At 46.4% G+C, this 20,792-nt stretch overlaps 2 protein-coding genes across 4 annotated transcripts in view; one reads left to right on the top strand and one right to left on the bottom strand.

Moving 5' to 3' along the window:
- Nucleotides 1-9,446, bottom strand: part of ZBTB49 (zinc finger and BTB domain containing 49) — a 39,273-nt gene extending 29,827 nt beyond the window's left edge. For 2 of the 3 annotated variants that reach the window (XM_040625186.1, XM_040625184.1), the window contains exons 1-2: nt 9,331-9,446; nt 740-910 (exon numbers count right to left, since the gene is read on the bottom strand). In XM_040625186.1, the coding sequence (XP_040481120.1) occupies nt 740-891 (152 nt within the window). In that variant the 5' untranslated portion in view covers nt 892-910; nt 9,331-9,446. Of the gene's footprint in view, nt 1-434; nt 464-739; nt 911-9,330 lie in introns of those variants that run through there. The other variant, XM_040625185.1, reaches the window with a different exon arrangement.
- Nucleotides 9,447-9,465: 19 nt separating this feature from the next.
- Nucleotides 9,466-20,792, top strand: part of LYAR (Ly1 antibody reactive) — a 20,819-nt gene continuing 9,492 nt past the window's right edge. The window contains exons 1-3 of the mRNA XM_040625183.1: nt 9,466-9,622; nt 15,035-15,209; nt 16,710-16,824. Of these exons, the coding sequence (XP_040481117.1) occupies nt 15,088-15,209; nt 16,710-16,824 (237 nt within the window). The 5' untranslated portion in view covers nt 9,466-9,622; nt 15,035-15,087. The remainder of the gene's footprint in view (nt 9,623-15,034; nt 15,210-16,709; nt 16,825-20,792) is intronic.

Genomic DNA, 20,792 nt, shown 5'->3' with positions numbered 1-20,792 from the left:
GCTTTAGTGCTTAGAGAAATAAATCTCAGCTATTCAGAAAATGTACGGAAAACACCTAACTTTAATAATCCAAAAATGATTATATTAATAAGTAAATTGAATTCAAACTTATTTTCTTAGAATATTCAAATGAAAAACAAACACTAAAATATTTTAATAAAAAAATAGTACATAGGAGGTTTCCCCTCTCCAATTTCTTTTTTTTTTTTTTTAAGATTTTATTTATTTATTTGACAGAGACAGCCAGCGGCACAGGGAACACAAGTGGGGGGAGTGGGAGAGGAAGAAGCAGGCTCCCAGCGGAGGAGCCTGATGTGGGGCTTGATCCCAGAACACTGGGATCACGCCCTGAGCCGAAGGCAGACGCTTAATGACTGCGCCACCCAGGCGCCCCGTGTCCCCTCTCCAATTTCTTATCACAAGAAAGTTCTTACCAGGAATTCTACTCCTCAATCTTCTTATCCTGAAAGGATAAGAAATATATAGAGAAGACAGACATTAACTAGAACTATTAAAATCAAAGACAGAGTGCCAAAATACATTCATTGCCTAAATATATTTTAGTTAAACTCTCTTTTCCTCTCAGGTTACTCTAAATACAAAAAGCAAAATATCCACAATCTGCTATGAAGATAAGGACAGTGAAATCCAAGGAAAAAATAAAATTTAGTCAAAATATACCCATGCTAGAACATCTTTTCCTCCATACAGTTAGAAGAACAGAATCTAAAATACGTACCTAAAATACTGGCTGAAAGCTGCTAGAACATTCTTATGTGCTTTAAAGCACACTCCTTTCACGACCAACATACAGTCACAAAGCAAGCCTTGGATGCGCTGCTCGTGCAGCTGCTGGAGGAGATGGCAGCTGTGAGTAGCCACTGGGTCCATGCTCAACCACCCAGGAGACCTACAACAAAGAACGTGAATGAGACCGAGATTCAGGGATACAACTGGGAGCTGATGGGCCCGGAATCCACTGACTGACAGGCAGCTCATGGTCATGATTCCTTGTTAGTCACACTTCAAACAAACTAACAAAAACCCACAAAAACTTTGTCTTAGGCATTAGACCAGTGCTAATCAACAGAAACACTGCAGTAATGGAAATGCTCCGTATCTGCACTGTTCAGTACAGTAGCCACTGGCCACATGCGGCCACTGAGCACTTGAAATGTGGCTGGAGTGACTGAGGAACTAAACCTTTAAACAGCCAGCATATTTGACAGTGCCAGTGCAGAATATGACCATGATAACACTGTATGCACTTCTCTTGTTTCTACTTAGGAACAGTTCAATGAAAACATACCCACACTCGTAAGTTAGAAAAAAGTCAACTAGATGAGATCAGCCAACATTTATTGAGCACCTGAATGAGAACATGGGGCACTGAATGAGAAGGTGGGAAAATTAGGAGCTTATCTGGAGAGATAAGGAAGAAGTCAAAATAAACTAGCACCACTTGACAATAATAAAAGAGGCATCACAATGCAGCATGTCGGCTTGTTTGTTCCCTTTTTTCCCTGGATTTTATTTATTTTAGAGAGAGAGAGTGAGCAGGGAGAGAGGGAGAAAGAGAATCTCAAGCAGACTCCCCACTGAGCATGGAGCCTGACATGGGGCTCAACGTGGGGCTCAATCTCACAACCCTGAGATCATGACCTGAGCTGAAACCAAGAGTCGGATGCTTAACCGACTGAGCCACCCGGGCGCCCCATACGCATTTGTTCCTTCTTGCATCTCTGCTAGGGCACTACCGTAGCAGAGACCTGTCTTACAGGTACCCTGGGCAGAAATAAAAGCATAAGGTACCTGCTGAGCTTGAGAGTGCTGAAGCCAAGTAAGTGGTAGGACGTGACGTACGTGTGTGTGTGTGTGTGTGTGAGAGGGAGAAAGACAGAGAGAGAGAGAGAGAGAGAGAAACAAGATCAATATAGAAGGTATCACATTTCTTCAACATCTATTTACTGACTGACTACCATGTGCCAGGTACTAGGGCTACAACAACAAACAAAACATGCCAGGTCCCCACACTCACGAAAGTCAAATTCTACTAAAGGAAACACATACACACAGAAGTACACAACACACAACTAAACAAATACAGTAGTTAGAGCTAGACACTTGAATACACAGAGGAGGAAGGCATGGGTTCATGCCTAGGAGCACAATCCAGTGAGATATGATTACAGGAAGAAATGTGGTGGGGAGAAAACGAAGTCAGACTGGGACAAGCCTATGGGGGTTAACGTGGCAGTTTGGTACAGTAAAAACCTGAAAAGCCATTATCTGCTTTATTTGCTTTCATCCTCACTGCATAAGCATTATTGAAAAAATCACTAAACCATTAAGTCAAAACCTAAGCTTTTTAACATGGCTCCTTCTTCTACCATCATCACCATCACCACCACCACCACCATCATTACCACCATCACCACCACCACCACCACCATCATCATCACCATGACCATCACCAGCATCACCAGCATCACCATCACCATGACCATCACCAGCATCACCATCATCACCATCATCATCATCACCATCACCACCACCATCATCACCATCAGTACCATCGTCACCATCACTACCATCATCACCACCGTCATCACCACCTTATCCCCCACTGTGCCCAGTATGTGTCAGCCAAAATAAACTATCTGTGCCTCCCTAAACAAGCTGTGTTGGGGACAGTTTGGAGGCCTAGCCCACTGCTCACTACCTGCATGACTTCAGGCAAATGACTTCTCCATGTCCACTTTCCTCATCCTATCTCACAGGTTACTGAGACAATTGTGAGAGCCCATGTGAACATCTAATACAGCAACTGACATATTAAGTATTCAGCAACCCTGAAAAGCCTATTAAAAATGCAGATTCCTGGATACCATGGAGAGTTCTGCTCAAGTTAGCATGGGATGTAGGCATCTGCACTGTAAGCATCCAGGTGATTCTGAAGCAGGCAGATTACAGACCTCTCTGCCTTCCTCTCTCCCCAAAAAGCCTTTGGTTCTGATACTTCCTGTCCTGGGAATACTGCATTTACACCGGACTCTCCCACCTTTCAGATAAGGCCCACTCCCCTATCAGGGCTCATCTGAGCTGTTGCCAACTCCTAGAAGGCTTTCCTGCCATTTTGAAACTTGTTCCTTCTTCCCCACTGTTTCCTCCTCAAGTCTGACTCCAGGGTCCCTCCTCTGTGATCTTATAGCACCCCATACATACTGCCATAAGATAACTTTTCATTATGCTCTGTCATTTGTGTTTCCAACTCTGCTGTGAGCTCTGAGGGTCCCATCTTATTCATCTCTGCCTGGCACAGAGCAGATACTCCACCATTAAAATCCATGCTAGCTAACCTCTGTTGCGAATTAGCAACAGTTAGTAATGTTTGTTTATGTCTTTCTGACTCCCTCGACACTCTCACAACAGCTCTTCTGAGTCCTTTCTGTTCTCTTCAATCCCACCATGTCTGTGTCCCTCATCCATAAAAGTGACTGTGACCCTGACTCCACTAAGAAGGCTGAGCCCACAGATAACTTGATATAACCTGAGTGCCTTTAAGTTCTTTTCTCAATTCCAAATTTTTCACTCATCCCTCACTCAATCCCTCCAGCTTCACAGGATGAAGTGTGCCTTCTTATGCAAAGCCAACTTCCCTTCTCCCCTTCACCCCACCCGGCCTGCCGCCCCCCCGCCCCCCCCGCCCCCCCGGCCCCGGTCTTGGCTTCATCCTCAGCTCTTTTGCTGCTTCACTCTGTCCCCAACCGACCGGCTCACCAGCTCCTGCAAACACCAAGATTGTCCCACGTTGAAAAAAAGCAAAACAGAACAGGACTAAAAAAACCTTCCTGCTAGGTACATCTAATCATCATAGGCCTCTCTTTTACGCCTCTCAAAACAGCAACTACACATCCCACTTTTACTTTTTTATATGCTTTTTAAATTGAAATTCAATTAGCCATCATATAGTACATCATTAGTTTCAGATGTAGAGTTCAATAATCCATCAGTCGCATGTAACACCCAGTGCTCACCACATCATACACCCTCCTTAATGCCCGTCACCCAGTTACCCTATCCCCCCAAGCCCCCACTTTACTTTCTTAAGAGTTCTTTTCCCCTTGTAGTCTTGCTGCCATTCTCACTGTGCTGAAATAGACTTGTCCACAGTGGCCTTTCCTCAGTCCAGTCTCCTCAGCTGTGCTGCAGCATGTGGAGTATGGTCTGCCCACCTCCTTCTTGACATCCTCTCTCCAGAACTCTTCGGGTCCTCTTACTACACCCCTGACCTGTTCCATCTCTATGCTGTACTTCTTCCTCTGAGAGCCCTCAAATGTTAATGTCCCTTAAGATTCGGCCCCTGAGCCTTCTCTTTCCCTTGACAATCACATCTATTCTTAGTCTTCATCTGCTCTAAGCAGACAAACTCCTAAATGTGAAACTTTCGCTCTGACCATCACTTCCAAATGTCCAACTTTCTGCGAAACGTCTCCAACTGTATGACCCCTCAACTTCGAATCTCTAAAACTCACCCCCACCATCTCACCCCCATCTCTATACCTTATTCTGAGTCCCCTATTTCTTAATGGAAAGCTTAGTTTCTGATACATAAAGTTTGGAGCATTGGCACGATCTCCTGGTTTGAGATTAGGGCAGGATGCAAGGAAAACTGGTGACGTCACCTATAAAGAGCAACCCTGCAGCACTGAGAGAGGATAATATCACCCAACACAAGACTACAGAAAGGGAAAGCATTATGTCAGGTGGTGGGGCACTGTCCCGTGTTGAATCCTCAAGGGAACTGAACAGCCAAATGATGGAGCAATCAGTTACCTACCCCCCCCCATCGGTGGCTCAAAAAGAAAAAGATTATGGGCTATTCTCATTACCTCTCATTTACTGACTATTTGCTATAGGCCACGAACCGTGCTATACACATTCTATCCACTAACTCAAATAAGGCTACCGGAACCTTATTATCATCATTTGTAAGTGAGGAAATTAAGAAATGAGGAGTTTAAGTGACCAGCCCAAGATCATAAAACTGTTGTGTTCCAAAGCCAGGATTTAAAGCCTGGTTCCTAACCGGCTATGCTATGGCTCATGAGAAAAAGGACATTAAAAATACAACACAAAACCTTCCTCTACAGACTTAAATGCTAACTGCAGCAAATACTCTGAATCTGCTTTAGACATTTTCCAGCTACAGAGAAGGATACATGTGGTTATAAACTCGTCCAGTTTACAGCGACTGTAAAAATCATCTCTTCTGTACTGCTTAGTACAGTTCTCTAATGGCTTCATGATGTCAATCCTGTACCTCCCCAACAAGCTTATAGAGAGTTCTAGAAAAACAATTTATGTCTTATATTCCTCATGTGTCCTATGAGTAACAACTGTAAATAACAATGTATCATGTACCTAAGATCAGTAATAATAAATGGCACATATTTATAAAATGCTTCTAACATGCCAGCCACTATGCTAAGCCCTTTACCCACATCCTTTTAATTTTCATGCTCATTTCATACTCAATTCGCACTAATTTAATTCTCATGATAACCGTAGGATAAATACTACTGTTATCCTCATTTTATAGATGAGGACAATGAAGTACCTGGAGGATTAAAGATGGCTACAATTTTGACATTCCTCCCAAGGGGAGGCAGGATCTAGGTCTTTCCTGCCTTGAATCTGAGCAGCCTCTGCCTTAACCAATGGGACAAGCCAAAGTGAGGGGGTAAAGCTGTGCTCATTTCTGGGCTGAGGCCCTAAGAGCTGACAGCTGCCACTGTCTTTCTTCTGGAAAAGTGACTCTGGAGGCCTGAGTCGGCCGTAAGGCACCCAACTGGAGAGAATACATGGCGCCCAAGAAGGACTTGGCTGAGCTCAGCCTTCCAGCACCCCCTACGCAGCTCCAGATACGGGGACAAAGCCACACCGAACTCCGCAGAGCAGCCCCCGCCTCCAGGTGAATATCACGTGGAGCTGATGAACTGCCCAGGGGAGCCCTGCTTCAATTCCTTGCTCGCAAAACTGGGAGATAAAAAAAATAAGTTTCCAAGTCACTAAGTTTTGGGGTAGTTTTTTGTGATGCAAGAGACAACCTGAGCAGGTACAGAGAAGACGGACACAGCTAATAAGTAATAGACAGTAAGAGGCAGTTAGGATTTAAACCCAGGGAATGACTCCAAAGCCCCCATGCTTAACCACTACTCTGAGTTACAGGTAACAGATGAAAGGCCTTCCTCAGATCAAATCAGCTGCGCCTTCAGTCTACCACCTATGCCTGACGGCGCAGGTTAAGCACAGAATACGTGAGGATGAATGCGTGCAACACGAGGCGTTGTGATGTGACCCAAAGAGCACAGACCTATCTCCACCTCTGCAGCTACACACTCTGGGTGACAAGGAACAGAAATCTCATGCGGTAAACACACAGACTACATCTGTCTTATTGATGAGTTTATCTCTGGTACTTACAAGAGCTCAATACATAGCTTCTGGCTGGGTGGAGACACTGGGCCTCTGTTTTTGGATATGTAAAAATGGAGGGGTCCCCCACTGGGTTAAATAATTTCTAAAGTATCTTCCTGTTTTATTTTTTTAAAACATTGTGTTTATTTTGAGAGGGAGAAAATGAAGGAGCACAGGCGTGAGTGGGGTGTGGAGGGGCAGTGAGAGAGAGAGAGAGAGAGAGAAAACCTCAAGCAGGCTTCACACTCAGTGTGGAGCCTGATGTGAGGCTGGATCTCACAAGCCTGAGATCATGACCTGAGCCAAAATCAAGAGTCAGACACTCAACCAATGGAGCCATCCAGGCACCCCAGTATCTTCTTGTTTTAAATATTACAAATCTGTACCAAAAATGTGATGGTGAAAAGATGGGACTGAATGGCAGCAAAAGGAATGAAAAGATAGGAAAAGAGAGACAAACGCAAGAAAAAGCTTAAATGTGAATGAAGAGGTACTTCTAAAGGGAGTAAGAGCCAGAATGGAATTTTATCCTGTAGAGAGGCTCCTAGAGCAAAGACCCTTCAGTTCTGTGGAAGACTTTACCCACTGGTCAAACACCAAGAATTTGCAGCAGTTTGTTCCCTGGAGCCATTAATGGATCACTTCTCCGCCCATGGTTCACACACCTCAGCACCCAGCCTGCCTTGTTGTGGTCCTATCTTTGTATTTGGCCATCATGGTTTTCAAATGGCTTATTCCTAATCCGCACCTCACCCCCACCCCGACCCCAAACCGCATGACAAAGCAATGGCTTCAGGCAAGCAAGCCTGGTTCTTGTCTTAGCTCTACACTGACTCTAGGACGCTATGCAGGCCAACGTGGTTGAAGTGCTAGCGTGTGCCTGACGTGCAAGACATTGTTGTGAGGAGGAAATGCTGATTAACTGAGTGAAATCTGTTCCCTGCCTTCCACAGACTGCTCAGCTCTCCTATCACTCACCTAACTTTACAGATTGTCACTACATGCCGGACCTTGCGGGTACGAGGGTGAACAACTCACATGTGGTCATCTATGCCTTCAGGAAGTGTCAGTCTGCCAGAGTGAACAAGCAATTCAACTCCCTCCATTCTGACCTCACTTTGTATTTTCTAACTGATTAGGTACGTCTTTCCAGCTCACATCTTAACTCAGGCAAAAGACCCTGCAGGCAAAGCATCCCGATAGAAACCGAAACTACCCCTCAGGCCATAAGGACTACCTTGAACCAGGAAGACCCCAGGTGACTGACCTTAAGACAACAATGGACTTGACCTTCACTGCCCACCTGCACGTATCCACCAATGTCTGTCCGATGTTTACCTTAATATAAACCTGGAAGCACTTCTGAGACTTTGGAGACAGTCTTTGGGATGCTAGTCTGCTGTCTTCCCCGTGTTGGCCTCCCTGAAATAAATCCCTTTCTTGTTTCACCACCACCCATTCCCCTGCCTTTAGATTTTGTCAGTGGTCTGTTTGGGACCCCCAAAGCCAGGTGCTCTTGTACCCCGATGCCCCAGACACAGGAAAACAAGAATAGCACTTTCTGGAGATACTAAATGAGGGAAGTACAAATTAATTTGAAGGACGAGGGTCAGGGAAAATTTCCTCGAGGAAGAGACATGTGTGCTGAAAGCTGAAAACTTGGGTTACAGAGAAAGACTGAAGAAAGCCGCGCCCCACCCCGGGGTTTCCAGGGGGAGCAAATGAAAAAACAAACGCAGGAGAGAGCAAACAAGGATGAGGCACACATATGTGCCTGGCACACAAAATACCATAAGGATCTGCTCTTTAAAACTTGGGGCATGCTGTCACTTTTGTTGGAAAATGTTTTTTTCCTTGTCCATTCTGGTGAATTCCTTCTGTGATGGGCTGAATCATGCCCCCCCCCCAACCCCTACATTGAAACCCTAACCCCCAGTACCTCAGAATATTTCTAGGTTGGAGACTGGGTCTTCAGCGAGGTAATTAAGTTTTAAAATGACGCCATTAGGGTGGCCCCTAATCCAATCTGACTGATGTCCCTGTAAGAAAAGGAGATCTGGACCCAAAGAGAGACACCAGGGATGCTCCTGCACACAAGAAAGGCCATGTGAAAACGCGGCACAAAGGTGGGTGTCTGTGAGCCGAGCAGTGCAGCCCCAGGAGAAACCAATCCTGCTGCGACCTTGATCTTGGGCTTCCAGCCTCCAGAACTGCGAGAAAAGAACCAGTCGGCGGCATTTTGTCATGGCGGGCCTGGCAAAGGGATGCACTCCCTGTTCCAGGCCCAAACACGCTCGCCTCGGGAGTGAAACCCCCTCACCGCCCCCGCCGCCCCGGGTTACCACCCGGGTCACTGTAGCTTACAAACCCTACTCACACCCCGTTCACCTGCTAGTCACTCAGTTAGGCATGCTCAGTGACCACCCTGTGTGCCAGCCCAGTCTCGGGGGCCGCGAAGAGCAGCTAAACCACTAAGCGGCAGGCGCTGTGCCGAATGCCCTAAGTTCACCGCCTCCCGAACCGGACCGCGGACGGCGTCCCTGCGCCCGCTACACGCGCGCGCTCAGCTCACACGGAAACGAGACCGCACGGGGCCAGGGACGCCGCTGTGCTCAGCACTGCTCCCGACTACAGGGTGACACTGGGAGCGCGCCCGGGGCCCGAGGGGGAGGCACGGGGGCGCAGGCCCCGCTCTGGGCCCGAGGGCCGCAGCCAACTCCCGCGCGACCCTAGCGCTGCCCGTGGGCGGGGGCGACTCCGGGCCCGGCCCGCTCTCCGGGCCTCTCCCACTGCACCGCGCTGGGCCTCCGCGCCCTCCCGAGGCCGGCCTCCGGCCCCGCGGCCACCTACCCTCAGAGACCGCTCCCTGCCCCGCTGCCCCGCTCAGCGCCGCCCGCCGGGCTCCGGCAGCCGCGGAACCATCCCGACAACGCCCCCTCGGCCGGCCGGATCCGCCTCCGACTTCCGGGGGCGTCACTTCCGCCGGGAGTGTGGCAGCGGCGCGCAGGCGCGCGGGGCGGTCCCGAAGCGAGTTCTGTGCCGGGACGCTCTGGAGGGAGGCGGCTGCAGCGCTGGACGGGCGGCGGCGTTTCCACGTGCTCCTTGCGGCGGGTTGAAACCGTTGGCGGGCACTGGCTGAGAGGTGAGGGGCGGCGGCCCAGAGGTCCGACCCGGGAGGCTGGGGCTCAGGAGCGGGCGGTGTGGCGGATGCCTGCGTTTCCAACCATTAGAACCCCTCCTTGGGCTTACCCACGGAAGGAGGAGGCAGTTCATTCAGATCTCACTCGTACTCTGGAGCAGTGGAAGGAGTCCTGGACTTAGGCTGACCGAGTCTTCCCGGTTTTAAGACGGAAAGGTCCTCGTGCCGGGAACCCCCCCGTCCAGGGTCACCGCGGGACTGGGCTTCAGCATTGCTGCATGTCGGGGACAAGGCTCTCTCTCGTCTTCCCTGAGGCTTGGGGAGCTCTGTCCCTAAGGAGGAGGCCTTAGGGCACAGTACTTGAGACCACCGACTTAGGGCCGCTGTATGTAACTGCCTGGGAGTCCAGATTTGCCACTAACTGGATGTGTGACCTTTTGCAAGTTACTTCATCGTTTTGTGCCTCCGTGTCTTGGTCTATCAAAAGGGAATAATATAGAGCCTAACTCAGAGTACTGTTGCAAAGAATACATGAGCACAAGTATATTAACTGCCTAGGACAGGGCTTGGCACCTGGACCAGTAAATGTCAGGATTTTCTGCAGCACCCACCTCAGGGCAGACAGGTGGGGTGTACTTGCAAGGCTGACTTCCCTGCAGAGGGCTCACTTGGGGCTCACACAGCACCCTCAGGCCCCAAGTGCCTAGCATAGTGTCTGACATGTGGTAGACTTCCAGATGTTATACGAGTGAAGGGATGCTGGGGATGTAGTGCTTGCGGAAGTGGAGAGACATGGTTCAGTTTCTCCCACCCTCCCTGTGCTCATCTGTTCGATGGAGCTAGATGTTCCTGCCTCATAGGGTGAATGCACATGGAGAGCCTCCTCACCCTACATTCAGGGGCTTAGACAAGATGGTGGGACAGTGTGTGCTCCTCTGTCCTTCCCTTGCACCATACCCTTGGTTTCTTGGAATTCTACCCTTGGAAGGGGCTCCTGACCCCTTGTTTCACAGACGGGAGAGCCTGAAATTCAGAGGGGACAGTGACTTGTTGGAGGTCACGGGACACATTGGGGATTGTGCTGAGGTTGCCAGCTTGGCCCCCCAGGTGGGCTGTTTTGGCAGCGGTGGTGGGGTTTACGTCTGTGTGTACACGGCTGTGAGAGAATTTTAAGAACAGTGAATGTAGTTTTTGTAAAAATAAACAATTTAAAAACGTAGAGGCAGGAAGGTTTAAAGGGAACTCCAAATCCCAATTCCAGAAATAAACGTGAGGTCCTTGTATTCGGGGAACAGGGTGGTAGAGTAGGCCCTTGTGGGGTGGGGAGCCAGAGGAGATGAGTGACTTTATGAAGCTAGATGAGTGAGGGTCATGTTTAAAGAGATATGGGTTTGGGAGGGGACCGGGTGTAATAGCATTGATGGGCAAATTAATAGGTCTTAGGAAATTCTTTCTATCATTGAGTAATGATGTATCTTTCCTATTATTTTCCACACAGTGCTCTAAGATAGATATTAGACCTGTTTTATAGGTGAACAGAATCTGGGAAGTTAGGATAGCCTGAGGTCGTTGGCAGGTGCAGGCTCCAGCTCAGATCTCTGGCCCTGACTCAACAGAATGTGGCCACCATCCTGATAAGAGGAGCCTGAGGTGCCGCAAATCCCTCACAAGTTCCCAGCCCCTTACTGTTGCCACCTGCTCCCCTCAACTCAGCCTCATTTTCCAACACCTGACCTCTTTAGCTGGGACACGGTTGTATCCTTGCTCAGTGTGTGCAAGGACCTTAGAATCCTTACAGTGTAAAATGGAAGATCATTGTAGAGCCTTTTTTGTTGTTTTTCTTTTGGGATGAGGGTCTCAGGGTCCCACATGCTGAGCAATGGCCACCAAATGGCCATAAACATGACAAGTCAAGATAGAGAGGCAGGGCAGAAGCTTGGGCTTGTCTCAGGTTACCTCTGCCACTCCCTGTATCTCCAGCCTAATCACTTAACCTCTCTGAGCCTCTGTTTTCTCTTACAGATGCTGGGGTGGTGGTGTGATCACACCTGTTCTGGAGGTGTTGGGTGCAGTTATGATTGTTAGTGTGAAATGGCTCTCTGGAGAGCTAATATCGTATTCTGTAATTCATCATCTTTCTCTTGGCATCTGCTAAGAGCTCAGTAAGTTGACCAGACAGATGAATAGACAGCCAGAAGCTCACACAGAGACTGGTCTCCTTTGGGGAAGGCACCCAGGTGTATCTGGATCCTGATGCACACTTGGCGTTGACCAAAGTTCTGCCGAAATGAATTACAGTGACTTACCTGGGGTGAGAACTGGGTATGTTCTCGACCAGTGCACGAACACTGCTTTCTATTTTCATGTGTCCACATCTCTCGAAGGAAGAGCATATAGAATCTCTGTGACTGTACTGGGACCTGGCCTTGCGCACAGAGAGTTGGGGAGCCAGGGAAGGAAAGGGGGATCCTTATTTAGCCTCAGCCCCTTAAAGAATGCCATCGTGTCTTTACGCTTGGGACTAAATGTTGAAATACATATCTGAGCCCTGCAGACAGAGTGTCCTAAAAGTTGTAATGCAGCTTGTTTCCGGCTTTCCAAATTTCCGAAGTGTAAATGTTACAAATTTACCAAAAATATCCATTTGAAAGTTTATTTAAAAGTTCTTTCACGTTTACTTCATTTTGTGAAATTTGAGTGTCATTTTTTGTTTTAGGCAGTGGTTGCTATCTTCCATTAGAGGAACTGACTTTTCAGAAGGCATCTTTTTGTAAGTTTGTAGCATTTACGCTTCTGCAGTTGTTAAGCCTGCACTAGACTCGGACCACGCTGTCCGTGGTGAGGTTAAGATAGTTCAGAGCTTGCTGGTGTTTGCAGCCCACCCCCCCCCCCACACACAAGTGTTTACTGCATACAGGAAAGGTGTTAGATATGAGGCATGATCAAGGTGACTCTTCCGCTAGTGCTGGGGTGTCCTCAGGGCTCTAAATAAGGGAGGGGTAAGCTCCTTACAAAGGTATCTCATTAACAAGCCGGTGGCCACACTGTCCCCATTTGAGATCAAGTGTGAAAATGCAGCGGTGGCTGTAAAAATCGCGGAGAGACTGAGTTGTGACTTTCCCTGCAAGCTACCCATTCTGCTTAAAAAGAAAAAAAATTCTAAATGTGAACATTTGCCGCAAAAGACCAAATGAAAAGGGTCGAAGGGGTATTTTTCCAATGGGACACGTGACCAAATTCTAATCCTCTTGTGAATTGATGTGTACACGGTGCGAGGCTAATCCCCAGCGAGATAACATGTTTTGCACAGATATTCCGAGCATCTTCTTTGTCAACATCACTGGCTTCTTTCAGCTGATACGTTTTGTTTCCAGCTGTCCTCCCTGGGCCTTTAATTCCTGACGTTCCATGACAGACTGTGTCTCCCAGTTGGATCTCAGAGCTTGCCGAAACCTTCACCCCTGCCCTCGTCCCCTTGATCGAGAAACAGAACAGACCTCTGCATGAAAGTCAGAAAGCTCTAGGCCATAGCTTAAGTTTGAGGCGGTATTTTTCATTGTTGGATTTCATTGCGAAAGTACTTTTAAAATTTTCAGTAATTTGGCTTAACGCAGCTGCTTGTACGTCGTGGTTACAATGGCCATCCATTTCTTCGTGACTAATTAACGATTTGCTCTGGTTCCTACACAGAAGTGCCCCCCCAGACTACTGAATAATGTGTTCGTTCTTGTTCCGGCCTTTGTTCTTCCCTTGTGAGGCAGAGCGGCCGGTGATCTCGTTGCCTGCCCTTGAGCATCTGTCTGCAGAATGCCAGGGTTGGAGGGAGCTGGGTCATAGCCCACGTGACAGCAGCTCCCCAGGACTTGTGACTAGTTGACGCATCTTTACGATAACCAGATGAGAAGATGGGCATCGTTGCCTCACATCCCAGAACGATCATGTTTGCTTCTGTCTGGATTGGGTGCGGGGCTGTAGCTGACCACGTGCCCTCCCGTGCCAGGCCACACTGATGGCAAGCTGCGCAGGGGACCCGAGCCAGGGGTCTGCCTTTGTATGTAGTGTATCCGGCAAGCTGATGTCCAACGGTGCCCCACAGGGGAGAGGCTTCCACAAGAAATGGCTGGGCCTTTGTAAACCCTGGGGTTGCAGTCAGGATACACGTTTCCAAAATTCAAGGCTGAATGGAAGCAGACAGCCCTGAAACTTCCTTATGTGTGACCTGACAGTGACCTAGAACATGGGAGTGGAGGAGAGAGTGTGATTTCGTGCATGGGAATTCTCTTCTGAACCCGACTGCTCATCTGTGCTGAAGGGTTTCTGTTTGCATCAGAGTGCACCAGTTTACTTGACCTTTACCTTCACCTTTATAAGGAGGAAAAAGGTGCTGGTCAAACAGTTGTCAATATTTTTGCTGTGAAGCTTATTCATAATGTAAAGTGACAATATTCTTTAAGGATATAGTGATTAAAAAGTTATGTAGCTATGGAAAGTTACTGTGGCTCCTGTAATACTTTTGGGTAAATTTGTGTTTCATTGAGCACAGAGTGTCTCCATGAAATCTGTAAATGGTGGTTATGTATTTGCAGCAGACATACTAAATCTTGGGGCAGTGCTTGGGACATGTGGGTCTGTGAATGCCCTCCAGTAATTCAGCGCCCAGCAGCTGGCACACTGTGATAGGTGGTTTCACTTCTTTATTGATCCAATAAGAAGCCACATGAAGGAGGCCCCTCCCTCACCTATTCCGTGTCCGCTAAGACCCTCGGAGGGGCACATCCTCATATTTAACACCTGTGGGTACATACTCATGCCTATATGAATGTTTTTTGTGCTTTGAGAAATGTTTAGACCTCTTCATTTTCTAAACCTTCCCGAATTCCCCCTCATTATGTTCTAAAATAATTTAGCAGTTTATACCTAAAGGCAAGGGTGGTGGGGGGAGGGGCAAGCAAGCTTAACCTTTTTAGAGAAGGTAAGACATTTTGCTTAATGCCCCTAAAACTTCTTCCCTAGAGCCAGCCTGCCAAATTTAAATCCTGGCTCTGCTACTGTGTGACCTTGGGCAAGTAACTTAATCTCTCTGTGTTTCCATTCACCGTATAAATTGTACACAGTAGTCCCCTCACAGGGTTGCTGTGAGGATTAAATAGGTTAATATGTATAAAGCTCTTAGAACAGCGCCCCCGCCCCATGGTAAGCACGTGCTTAACAAATGTCAGGCACTATTACTGTTAGTTATAACTTTACTTACATGCTGGTAGAGTTTTATGTAGATTGCTAATCAACTTTGATTCTGTTCTTTGTAGCTATTTTCATGTGAAATTATGGTTGAAAAGTGAGCTGTATGATTGTTTCTTGGGAACAGAAGTTTCAGATTACAAAGATACTTATTTTTTCCTTTCTTTTAATTCTCAGGACAAGACTTCAAACCTATCTTGGATAGAGAATACTTACCCATTTAGCTAAAAATGGTGTTTTTTACATGCAATGCATGTGGTGAATCAGTCAAGAAAGTACAAGTGGAAAAGCATGTGGCTATTTGCAGAAACTGTGAATGCCTGTCTTGCATTGACTGCGGTAAAGATTTCTGGTAAATTCTACATAATTCACGTAGATCATATTAAAGGTCGACACCAGTTTTAGAAGCCCTGGCCTCATGAAGCCTTAAAAAAAAAAAATGGAGGCAAGTTTGAGAAAAGAAATTAAGAAGAAAAAAAAGTGCTTTACAGAGTATTTGCTTTCTAAGGATGGTCCAAAGAGCAGACGGGGGGTGGGGGCCACTCAGCGACACCTCCTTGCCACCGTTATCAGAGGCTGAGAGGCTGAGAGGTGGCCATCCCGAGTAAGTCTCCAGGAGCACGGTGCGCTGGTCACACGGAAGAGCTGGATTTATAAACCAGAAAATGAGTTGACTCATTCACATTGGGGGGGCGGGTAGTAGGGAGACTGGTTCCCCCCTAGAAGTTCATGGGTCCTGGCCCCCAAGTGTGTTGGGTCCTTCCTTCTACTGAGGGATCTCTGGAAAGATGAGGACTAGGGGGTGGGGGCAGGACAGATCTTTGACTTGCTTACCTACTCTTTCCTGAGGTGAGCCATTATGTGCAAACGGCTCGCCTCAGTCTTATGCTGAGTCCCCCTCAGCTTCACACAGTTTAAGTGCAAAGGCGGCTTCTGGTGCATCGGCCTCAGTGTCCTCTGTGGTGTTTGGATGACATTTGCTAAAAGTCCATTTTATTTATTTTATTTATTTTTTTTTAAAGATTTTATTTATTTATTTGACAGTGATAGAGACAGCCAGCGAGAGAGGGAACACAAGCAGGGGGAGTGGGAGAGGAAGAAGCAGGCTCATAGCAGAGGAGCCTGATGTGGGGCTCGATCCCGTAATGCTGGGATCACGCCCTGAGCCGAAGGCAGAGACACTTAACCGCTGTGCCACCCAGGCGCCCCTAAAAGTCCATTTTAATTTCATTCTAGAGCAGTGATTTTTTTAAAAAACAAATTTTGGAAACGGCTTAAGACTTTGTTCATACCTAATCCTGAGAGGAAGCCTGATCTATAAAACAGGTGAAAATTGGGTTGTTTCTCATTGGGGGACTTTGCCCCCAGCCTGGTCTCAGGCATTTCCCCAAGGATCCCAAGGAGCTTCAAAATGATCGTAGGAGACAGAATCGAGTCTCCTTGTTTGCCAGCCCTCGCAGATCTAGAACTTTCTAGTGACAAGATTTTACTCCAGCTTTTAACTGACTCTACCACGAGTTAGTGATGGCCTACTGTATTACCAGAAAATCATAGAGATTTTGTTATTTAAGCTAAAGCTACCCCATTGCAGATAATTATTTTGCTTTCTTATATTCTATATATGCTCACTATAACAAAAAAAAAAAACCCTGCCTGTCAATGGGGTTTAAGACGTTTGTATAAAAATGGGTAGAAAGTTTGGGGGTGGGCTTTCTATTGAACAATTAGGAGGAAGGAGGTGATAAGCACAGTGGAAGTGTGGAGTGCAGAAGGCAGGGGCAGCTTGTGTGCACCAGATGGAGCATCCGGTTGGAGGGTCAGTCTGATGGTGGCACTTTCTGTCACTTTGAAGGGGCGATGACTACAAAAACCACGTGAAGTGCATCAGTGAGGAACAGAAGTATGGTGGCAAAGGTTATGAAGGTAAAACCCACAAAGGCGACATTAAACAGCAGGCATGGATTCAGGTAAGGTCTTTCTAATTCATCAGGTAGCTGCTTCTGACATCTCCCGCTTTCTCTGGAAGCCTGCGAACAAATGCATCACGTGCAGGCCAGATGCAGAAACATCCGTTCTTGGTCAGGTGTTCCCACCAAGAGTTCTTTATTTCCCTGTTAATACAGTTGCAACGTATCTTGTCTTTAAACCATATGTTTTGCAGACTTCTTGCAAAAACGTTCTAGAATTCTCACTACCTTTCCCTTGGCTATGAGACTGAGTGGAAGCTTTCTAATCTTTATCTGCTTCTAGTGATGATTCAGGTTTTATCACTCAAACTGTGTAGTAATCTGCCATATCTACCAATTATGAGAATCAGGCAAAATAAAGATATTTTCATAAATGTAAGGAATTTTCTATTTAAATAAAATGGAAACATGCACAGTAAAAATGGCCAAGGCACAAAATCCTTAATTCATCGAGAGGTATAGCCTCCAGAATGGTACTCACCATTTACAGAACGGATAGCAGGAAGGATTCAGAATAGAAGGTAGGAGAAAGAAAAGACAAATGCAGTCTTTGTGGAAATTCTCTATTCTCCTAGAAACCAAATAAAAGTTAACTCCCTTTGATGTTGGAGTTGAAATGTGAGTTTTCTGGTATTCACTAGCTCACTGAGTCAGCAAACTCCTGGGGGGAAAATCCTCCATTCACAAAGGACTAAGTACCCAGTGCAGATTGAGAAGCTAGTGACACTCCTTTTTTTAACGAAGATATTTAGGCCGGCGACCATCAGCCTCACTTTTAGGCTCATATTCTATTTTAATCCCCCTCAAGAAACATGACATTCTGGGCCCTGAGCTTGTGGTACCCGGGCGTAGGAGTTCTGCCACATCTTGAAGGAAATCCTCTAAAGGCAGGGGTCCGCAGACCGCTGCCCACCACCGCTGCACCATTTATTTACATGCTCTCTGTTACTTAGAGCTACCAGCGCAGTGTTGAGCAGTTGGGACAGAAACCGGGCGGTCCGCAAAGCCTAAACATCTTTGCTTCCCGAGCCTTTACAGAAGAGGTTTGCTAGGCCCTGCCGTAAACTGTCAGGCTTCAGTAGCCGTGTCATCGTATTCTAGATCAAGAGCTGTCCTTCAGCTTCTGTCCTGGCTCACCTGCCCACCAACCATCGGATTCCTCCCTCCGCCCCTAGCTGACCGTGTGAACAGATGGAGAGACTAAATGTGGAATGCTGGGAGAGTAACCAAGCCGGCTGTGACCTCCTGACAGCTGGACTCGGGGGTTTTGTTCTTTTCTTTAAATCCTAAACCCTTCAGTTTTTAAAGACAATTTTGGAATCCTGTCAGTATTAATGTTCTTGGAGCATCCTTCTAGCCGTCTCTGCTCACACACACAGTGGATAGATGGGTCAGGGAGAGATCGCCCACTTGCTTGGGTCACAGTGTCTTCCTCTGAGCTTTGTCACCAGTGCCCTGTTACAGTCTTCTGACACCGTGTGCCGTTCTGTCCAGTGCCCAGGCAGCTTGACTTCTGCCTTGTTCACCTTGTGTCATTTTCTTGATTTGTTTTTCTGCCTGAGGGCCTAGAGGATCTTTGTCTCATCCTCCTCTTAGTTTCCTGTATCCATTTTTTCTGGTCCGTTTTTATGTAGCTTTAATTCTTTCCTAATGCAGGGATATTGTCCTGCATTATATTTATTTGTCCTTCTTACGGCTCATGAGTGACCATCTTTCTTGTGCGCTGTCATTGCTCTCGCTTTAATAACAGTCTTTTTCCTCTGCCTTCCCTGAGATTGCCGTAAGCATTTTCCTAGGTCACTAATTTAATTTTCATCTCTGTTCTTGCTATTTTAGATTTATTAGATCTTAATGCACTTGTTATCTTGGTCCTCAAGTAATTTCCTAGTCTGTAATAGCCATTTTTGTCTGATTCTTTTGATCACTTTTGGCTTATTTTCTTTTTTTTTCCAAGTTTTTAAAAAATTTTACATTATACATGACATAGCGTTGACCACCTTAACTTTTAAGTGTACGGTTAGGTACATTCACCCTGTTATGCAGCCGTCACCACCATCAAATTCCAGAAACGTCTTCATCTTCCCAAACTGAAACTCTGTTCCTGTCAAACACTAACTCCTCATGTCCCCTCCTCCCCCATCCCCTGGCACCTCCTATTCTGCTTTCTGTCTCTCTGAATTCAACTACTCTAGGGACTTCATATAAGTGTCATCATACAATATTTGCCCTTTTGCGACTGGCTCATTTTACTGAGCGTAATGTCCTGGAGGTTCCTCCATGTTGCAGCATGTGGCAGATGGACTGTGTTTTGGTTATAAACCCGTATGTTGGTGGAGACCTCAATTGCTTCAGCCTTTTGGCTACTGTGAATGATACCGCTATGACCATGGGTGTACAAATATGTTGGAGTCCTTGCTTTCAATTCTCTTTGGCATGTACCTAGACGTGGACTAGCTGGATTTGTATGTTTTTGGAGGAACCACTATACTGTTTTCCACAGCGGCTGCACCATTTTACACTCTTACTGGCAGTGCACAAGGCTTCCAGTTCTTCCACATCCTCCCCAACACTTTTCAGGTTTTTTTGTTTTGTTTTGTTTTGTTTTGTTTTTGTTTTTTGATAAAATTGGCATCCCAAGGGGTATGACACGGTATCTTACTTTGGTTTTGATTTGCATTTCCCTAATGATAATGAAGATGAGTATCTTCTTATGTGTTGGCCATTTGTACATCTTCTTTGGAGAAATGTCTATTCCAGCCCTTTGCCCGTTTTATAATTGGGTTGTTTTTCATATTTGAGTTGTAGGAGTTCTTTATGTATTCAGGATATGAATGCCTTATCTGATAAATGATTTGCAGATAGTTTCTCCTGTTCGGCAGATTGCCTCTTTACTCTGTTGGCAATGTCTTTGATGTACAAACATTTTAAATTTTTCATATAGTCCAACTTATTTTTTTCTTTCATTGCTTGTGCTTTTGGTGTCCTATACAAGAAATCATTGCCCAGATCTATTGTCATGACATTTTCCCCCTTTTTTCTTCTAAGCATTCTGTGGTTTTTGCTCTTAAGTTTGGGTGTTTGATACGTTTTTGAGTTATTTTTTGTATATAGTGTTAGGTAAGAGTTAAACTTTTCTTTCCACTTTCTTTTGCATGTGGATATCCATTTTTCCCCAGCACTGTTTGTTGAAAAGACTGTTCTTCCCCCCCTGAAGGGTCTTACCACCCTTTCTGAAAATCATTTGCCCATATATACGAGGTTTATTTCTTCTGGGCTCCCCATTACACTGGTTGACATGTCCATTATTATGCTAGTGCCATGCTTCTGTGATTACTCTAGCTTTGTGATGAGCTTTGAAATCAGAAAGCATGAGACCTCCAGCTTTATTCTTTTTCAAGATGATTGTAGCCATTTGGTGTCCCTTCAGATTCCATGTGAATTTTAGGATGGAGTTTCCTGTTTCTGCAAAAAACCACTAATGTCAATTGGATTTTCATAGGATTGCATTTGAATCTGTACATCACTGTGGTTAGCATTGCCATCTTAATATTGTCTGTCTGTCTTTTTTCTTTTTTAATTAATTAATTAATTATTTTAAGTTCCATGATTTATTACTTGCGTGTAACACCCAGTGCACCATGCAATACATGCCCTCCTTAATACCCATCACCGGCCTAGCCCAATCCCCCACCCCTTTCGCCTCTGAAACCCTCAGTTTGTTTCCCAGAGTCCAGAGTCTCTCATGGTTCATTCCCCCTTCTGATTCTTTTATATCCAGCAAATAAAAATAGCATAGATTGGGGCACCTGGGTGGCTCAGTGGTTAAGCGTCTGACTCTTGGTTTCGGCTCAGGTCATGCTCTCAAGAGTGTGAGATCAAGCCCCGTGTCAGGCTCCCTGCTCAGGGGGGAATCTGCTTATCTCCCTCTCCCTCTCCCCCCACTCCTGCTCTCTCTCTCTAAAATAAAG

Source organism: Ursus maritimus, unplaced genomic scaffold (genome assembly GCF_017311325.1).
Source record: "Ursus maritimus isolate PB19 unplaced genomic scaffold, ASM1731132v1 scaffold_8, whole genome shotgun sequence".
NCBI classification, from domain to species: Eukaryota; Metazoa; Chordata; class Mammalia; order Carnivora; family Ursidae; genus Ursus; species Ursus maritimus.
The sequence above is the reverse complement of the archived record's forward strand: the minus strand, read 5'-3'. Positions and strand labels throughout refer to the sequence as shown.